Source organism: Apostichopus japonicus, chromosome 10 (assembly GCF_037975245.1).
Source record: "Apostichopus japonicus isolate 1M-3 chromosome 10, ASM3797524v1, whole genome shotgun sequence".
Classification (NCBI taxonomy): domain Eukaryota; kingdom Metazoa; phylum Echinodermata; class Holothuroidea; order Aspidochirotida; family Stichopodidae; genus Apostichopus; species Apostichopus japonicus.
Window position 1 is genome coordinate 17389635 of NC_092570.1, and position 7097 is coordinate 17396731.

General features: G+C 40.0%; 1 protein-coding gene across 13 annotated transcripts in view; it reads left to right on the forward strand.

The window, feature by feature from the left end:
* LOC139974689 (uncharacterized) overlaps window positions 1-5249 on the forward strand; it is a 39847-nt gene extending 34598 nt beyond the window's left edge. For all 13 annotated transcript variants that reach the window (XM_071981969.1, XM_071981968.1, XM_071981970.1 and 10 more), the window contains 2 exons: window positions 1297-1442; window positions 3139-5249. In XM_071981969.1, coding sequence (XP_071838070.1) covers window positions 1297-1442; window positions 3139-3387 — 395 coding nt within the window. In that variant the 3' untranslated portion in view covers window positions 3388-5249. The remainder of the gene's footprint in view (window positions 1-1296; window positions 1443-3138) is intronic.
* Window positions 5250-7097: the final 1848 nt, after the last annotated feature.

A 7097-nucleotide genomic window follows, 5' to 3' on the forward strand; every position in this document is an offset into this window, starting at 1 on the left:
TAGTGCACTATATAGTGCCCTAGCAGGTATTGTTTGAATTGTGCACACTTTGGGTGTGTAGGTGTGACAAGTTACCAATGACCAGGGGTTAAGTTGTAAAGTCGTGTGAGATGGCCTTGAACAAGACTGTAACCTTCGACTTATAATGCAGTATACAAGCGAGTTTTTGGCCATAAAAGTATATCTGAAAGATTGTAAACCGATAAGACTAAGCAACGAAGAAGCTAAACAAAGAAAAACTTCCACATTGTTATTGACCTACTAGGACAACGGTCAACAAATTATTGAGCCCGAACAAACAGTGAAGGGTGGTCCGTGGGTTTTTCCCTCATACCGAAATATTATTATATAATATATATATTATTATTATTATATATAATATATATAATATTATTATTAAATATTAGTGACAGTCTTCAGCTTATCATCGACGAAGATTGATTGGTTAACAGGCGCGTAGCCAAGGGGGGGGGGACGAAGGGGGCAGCCGCCCCCCCCCTTGAGCATATTTTTAATTTAATTTTTAATGTTTTTATGATATCGCTAGTATTTTCAAAAGAGAAAATGCCAAGATGCAACTTACAAGGCCTGGGAAGTGCCATTTCCAGCGATCTGGGAGGCATTTTCAGCCAAAATTTCCTTGTACGCTTCGCGCCAACTCATGGTGGCGCTACGCTTAGATAGTTTGCAATGCCGAATCTACAGTTTCGCCCTCCCTTGGCAAATTCCTCGCTACGCGCCTGTTGGTTAATTCTATCTTTCGTAACATCAACTTAAATAATTCACGGTAATTGTCATGTATTCCGAGCATCGATTTTGAGGAATTGGTGGGGGTGGGTGGGGTGATGGAGGCAGGAAATTCCAAAGACAGAACGAGGATTTTATATAGGAGGGTGTGTGGTCCTGGGTTAGGGAGAGTAAGGTGGGGGGATGTCGGGTACTAATTAAATTTATTAGACGTGAAATGGTTAATTCTGACACATATTTAGACTATAAATTATAAGTCTTAACGCAAGGTTATGCTCTTGACTATTTTTGCGGGAGAGTGGGCTAACTCTTCCCACCCCCCTCCCCAAACTGAATATCAAAAGCAAATTTCCGATTATATGTTGATCTCGACCTATAGAGGTGAGGTGCATGTTCCTTACCCCCTTTTTTTTGAGGGGGGTGCCACTGAAATGGCACGTTGGTTTTCTTTAGAATGAAAAAAAAGGATAAATATTGTGCGTCGATATAACGTTGCATGTAGCTTATTATCTATAATATACATTCAGTTGATTTCTTCGTCTTTCACAGATGAAATCCTTTCAGATTGGCACTATGCCAACTGGATGCCGAACCCGGGGGCAGGACGTCGCAGTTTTCGTATCAAGCATCATGGTAGTCTAAGGAAAGCAAAAGTTGAAGTTATTGAGCCCGGAATATATTACCTATACAGTCAGGTCAGTATACTACGTGAAAATATAAGTTGATACTGTTTAGCGCGACCCGGCCCCTGTTGGCTCTTGCGCGTCATACACGGTTCTGTGAATTCGGACGACCTCATTTATCCCTGCATGTAGTACCACTTTGGCCGAGTCCCGTTTTCTAGCAGAAACGAAAAGAAACGGGTTTACTTCTACTTGTTTAGTCCAGCGAATTGTATCCCATTCTATTGTCAATCACTCCTTGCTTTGCTCTTTCCAAAGTTGTTTACATTTTCTAATTAGTCTTTCATTATTACTATTATTATTGTTATGAGTTGAGTAAAGATTATTAATTTGTTTTATAACTGCTCCAAGGCTTTCCGTAAAGCTGATAGGGCTACAATGCTATTATCCATGGCATAGAACACCGACAATGGTGATATAATTAGTAAACGAATTAAACCATAATTTAGCTCGATCAATCTGTTTACTCATCCAAAATATTTTGAAATTACTAGGTTACGTTATACAAGTTTGACAAATTGGCGCCTCGCCTTCATCATGCTGGGTTAACTTCCTCATTCCAAAGCCTACAGATCGGTTTGGTTACGAGTTCAGCAACCTTAAGAAGGTCGGCAGGCGGTGTGGTGGGGTGGGCGGGGGGGGGGGGGGGTGATGAGCTCAAAGAAAGGAGATATAGAGGTCAGGGGTCCAATAGCTCCCTTTCTTGTAAACGTATACTCGTTTATAAGTTAATAAGCTACATGGAGACCGGTGTAGTATTATGCAGATAAACCCAGCTCGCGGTGAACACCCATTCCCCCACCCCCCCCCCCCCCCAGACACACACCCTAATCAGGGACGCCTTGGGTCAGACATAAAATCTGGGGTTCCAACTGGCCGGTGAGACAAGACAGGCAGGCAGGCGTTTTGTTTACATTTCAATATTCAGGGTCGTGTGTATACAGTGTAGTCGCTGCTGTGCGGGATGTGTTATAAATACCGAGTTCGTTGAATTCTTATGGAAATTTGTCATACAATGTATTAAGGCACAAACTACGAAGAGACAACAGAACAGTTTTGTCTATAAAATACATTTGGTGAAATTTTTGCCAACAGGTGACTTTTCCACCTTCTTTCATTATTGTTGCCTCTTAGCGTTCATGATGTCCCCCTTACCCTATTTCGGAGGCCTTGTGCCCAGGCCTATCTCGTCCAGTGGTTCAAGGCATTGAAGACTCGCCCCAAACCGCGTGCCGCACTGTGAAAAAGTTAACTTTCCGTTGCTTGCAAGTGAAGGTTTTTTTCCTTATCGCTACAAAATGCAGACAGTAATGAAACGTGATACCTTGTTATCTTTTATCTATAGACCTGAGATGTCCATCGCTGTTATGTACACTATGTTGTGGGTATTGACCGTAGCTGTATGTATTGTCTGTACACTAGTGTCTAATTACCGACGGTAGCAAGCTGTGTGTATTTTCTGGCATCGATGGTGGTGTCTAACACTTCTGTTACACCTCATTCGAAACTAGGTCAGATTACCGGCATGAGACGTTTCTTTGTGCGCGAGTCTTCACATCCTTTAAATCCAGCCCAGCTCTACCCCCCCCTCCCCCAACACACACACACACACACATACACACTACCTCCACCCACCACCCCATTCACTTTCCCTTCTGTCTGTTTATAACGTAAAACATTTCAATTATAAACATCGTTTAATTTACAGGTCTCGTTTGCGGATACAGGAGCATATCTGGCCTACTCAATTATGATTGAAGACCAGCCTAAATTTACTTGTAGATTATTTTTGTCTGCTGACGTCGTAGATTCTAACTCCTGTATGACTGGGGGAATGATGAAAATAGATGCTGGCCAGACGGTCCACATAGAACTCGCGGAGAGGAACAAAGTTATCTCCATGGATAAAGAGAGTACATATTTCGGGATGATTAGAATGTCACCTCTAGATGATTGATACTTGCAAAAAGCATCAGATCTTGGAATTTTCCATTCAGAGGTTTCCTTCTCATAAAAACATAAAAAATGATTGAAAAAAAAATGATAAGTGAATACATTTTCAGTGGAAGTTGGTATAACAGGGACCTTAAACGAAGTACGTAGTGGATGACCATCCACGAGGTTTACAATTCTGCCATATATGATGATTTCTGCATATTTTAGGATGATTCTTTAATTAACGGGTTTTGCAGTATTCTTGAATTGAATAAACCTATATTATTGAATATTTTGTAATATATTTCGGCAAAGTCATTCTTTTTTGTTGTTGTTAACATTTTATCATCGTTGAAGTACATCGAACAAGTAACTTCTGGTGGGAAATAGCAGAATGTATCGGTAATTAAGTCATAAAACGCATCCCATGGTTTAACATGTCATTTTTATTGTTCGCAAATATGCTAGAATTTATAGCTGAGGGGCCGTCTGTTTGGATTAAAAACAATAAATAATACATTAATCGTATTTCAAAAACATGTACTTCATTGTGGTCATGTCATGAGTTTTAACCTTCTCGTAAAGGAAGGACTTCTTTGCCGTTTTAACTCACTAATCAACTCCATGACACTTTTTGTGTTTGTTATCGTCTTAACATATTTCTCAGAGAATGACGTCAGTGGGTATTATCGATTAAAAGGAGAAATGAGAATTAAACCCAATCATCATAATAATCATCATGTAAGAGAGGACCCTTCTAATGAACTATTCTCCATCCCTCTAAGGACATTTCATTTTTCTACTTCGACGATATAATGGTATTCATTTTAAGACGAAGATTTGAGCAAGTCTTAAGATGACATTTTCGATCCAATTGAATAATTTCCATTTTAATATTGCAATGTTCAATCCGTTGAGTAATATGAGCTTTGCCTATGCTGATTCTAAAATATTCCAGTTCTCACTGCGATATTGTAATTGGCATTGTTTTCAGTAAATACACTGTTAACGTTCACCATGAAGACATGATGGCAAAGGGAATTTCAATTTAGCACCATGACATCATAAACTGACAAAATGGGAGCGCCTTGTAAGATTTTCTTCAGCACTTTGGAGAAGTTGTTTATCGTAATTAGCACCGTTATTGTTGTATCGTAAGCAGCACTGTTATGGTTGTTTATCTTAAGCAGCACTGTTATTGTTGTTTATCGTAAGCAGCACCATTATTGTTGTTTATCGTAAGCAGCACTGTTATTTGTTGTATCGTAAGCAGCACTGTTATTGTTGTATCGTAAAATAGCATCGTTATTGTTGTTTATCAAAAGCAGCACTGTTAGTGTTTTTTATCGTAAGCAGCACTGTTATTGTTGTATCGTAAGTAGCACTGTTATTTTTGTTTATCGTAAGCAGCACTGTTAGTGTTTTTTATCGTAAGCAGCACTGTTATTGTTGTATCGTAAGCAGCACTGTTTTTGTTGTTTATCGTAAGCAGCACTGTTATTGTTGTTTGTCATAAGCAGCACTGTTATTGAGGTTCATAGTAAGCAGCACTGTTATTGCTGTATCGTAAGTAGTACTGTTATTTAATGTTAACACGTTTTCGCTCTCCATCATACTTTAAAGTTAAAATATGCAATGTAATTAAACAGAGGGTTGCTGTTACATCGAAGACATTTAATAATTTTACATATAACACCACTTTTCATTTTTGCAATTCAAACTATACATAGGTTGTGTTCGCCTGTCAGGACAAACTCGTTTACACTTTGGTAAACATGTTATTATATTTTCTTTCAGTTTTCTTGCATCATAAGTACTATTTGCAATAATGTACATGTTCTGTAAATAAATCTTGTAAATACAGTCTCTTCTAAATCCTGTTTAGATCAGCTTGTCTTTCGTAGTTGTCTTTGATTCTTATTCCTGCTATGTTTCCTTTAAGGCTAAAACCTCCTTGCCACCAACGTACGAGACCAGGGCATGGGCGTCAACAGGTGGGGGACGGGGGGGGGGACATGTCCCCCACACTTTCAAAAGTGGAGGGGATATCATATCATTTGTCCCCCCCCACTTTTCAGAGCAGTTATTAAAAAAATCACATGCATATGCGCGAGTTTCTATCACAATTGCTTAGCTGATTCAAGTAGAATCTAACTTAAGAATCATTATCAATAAATTGCACTGGAAATTAGAACAGTGCTTGGCCCTTTATCCCCCTTCCTCCGATATTCACCCTCCCCGCTTCGTCCGAGACCTCTGATAAAAGTTTGTGCGATGTTTGAACGATGTTTTAGAGTGTTTTGTGGAAGCACCCCTTCTCGCCAGAAATGGAATTCCCCTTGCCCTACACTGTGAATCAGAGAAAACGACGCATTTCAACTTGAAAACAAGTCGAAGACCCCACCAGGAAGGTAATATCATATATTTTAGGCCCTACAGACAGTATTCTGCCTGTATGCAGGGTATTATATGATACCAAACTACCGAAAATATTTCGTTTGAGATGGACGCTGTGTAATTCGTTTCCCTTGGTGTCAGAACGGCATCTTTCTACCAGTACTTTCTGTCGGAATTTAGTTTTGTGAGACAAAATTTCTCCTCACAGATCTGGTTCTGATGTAACTAAAAACGACTCAGGAAGGCCGTCTCCTGCGATCTAGGGGGTCTTATGTACCCAAAATTTTCTGGTACGCTACGCGCCAACCAATGGTGGCGCTCCGCTTAGATAGTATAGTGTCCCCCCCCCCCACTTTCTGAAACCTGCTGACGCCCATGGACCAGGGTGAGGGGGTAGAGAGTATGGAAAAGGGGTTGGGCTTGCGGGATGGGCGTTATATGAACAAATGTTTGTGCCTTTGGCTGAAAAAAAAGACTGCTTTCAAGTCGCTTAAATACTTCTCAACTATAGACGCATGCAGTGTAAAATATTGTGATAGATGAAACCAATATTAAACTTGAGGTTGTTTGTTACAAATATTTCAGTCAGGTTTTCACAGTAATTCCCTGGGGTTTTGTTTCTCCTTAGTATATATAAACAGACATCAAAGTCAGTTTAATTACATGTTTAATTACAGGGAGTGCTAGCTCAGTGGTTAACGCTGGTGCCTTTCAATCATAAGGTCCCGAGTTCGAGTCACTCCAAGATTAATGTATGTCGTCCAGTTACAGAGTTGTTGACAATTGACAATTCATAATCATGGACGTTAACATATGAATCTAAGAGACTGACTTCGGTCAGCTTGCGGCTTTGATAAGCCAATGATGGCTTCTTCGCGAATTCCTGCTTGCAGGAGGATCTAAAATACATACATAAATGTTGCTGTGAGTTAACGGAGGTGTCGTTACCCTGCTTCCTCAAATTTGAATATCGGTGAACTTTATTTTACTATCTAGCATATTTGGGGAAGGAGGGAGAAGCACTCACGAACAGAAATGGTCAATAACTTCATCATCGAATCTCATTGTTCTAGTCATAAGGGAAATGTGGACAAGGGTGTTTGTGTGTGGCCCGGCCCGGCCTGGACCTCAAAGCCCCTGTTCATCAGACATTAATATGGCAGACAGGGGCTCGACCTAGACCTCAAAGCCCCTGTTCATCAATTTGGCAGATATGACCTTCGTTTGTACGTGTGTCAGTATCTGAGTTGTGTACCGCCACCGATACCTATACAATAGAAGAAAAAGTCCGAACAAAACTATTATTCAATGTTAAAATACTCCCTCAAAGAATAA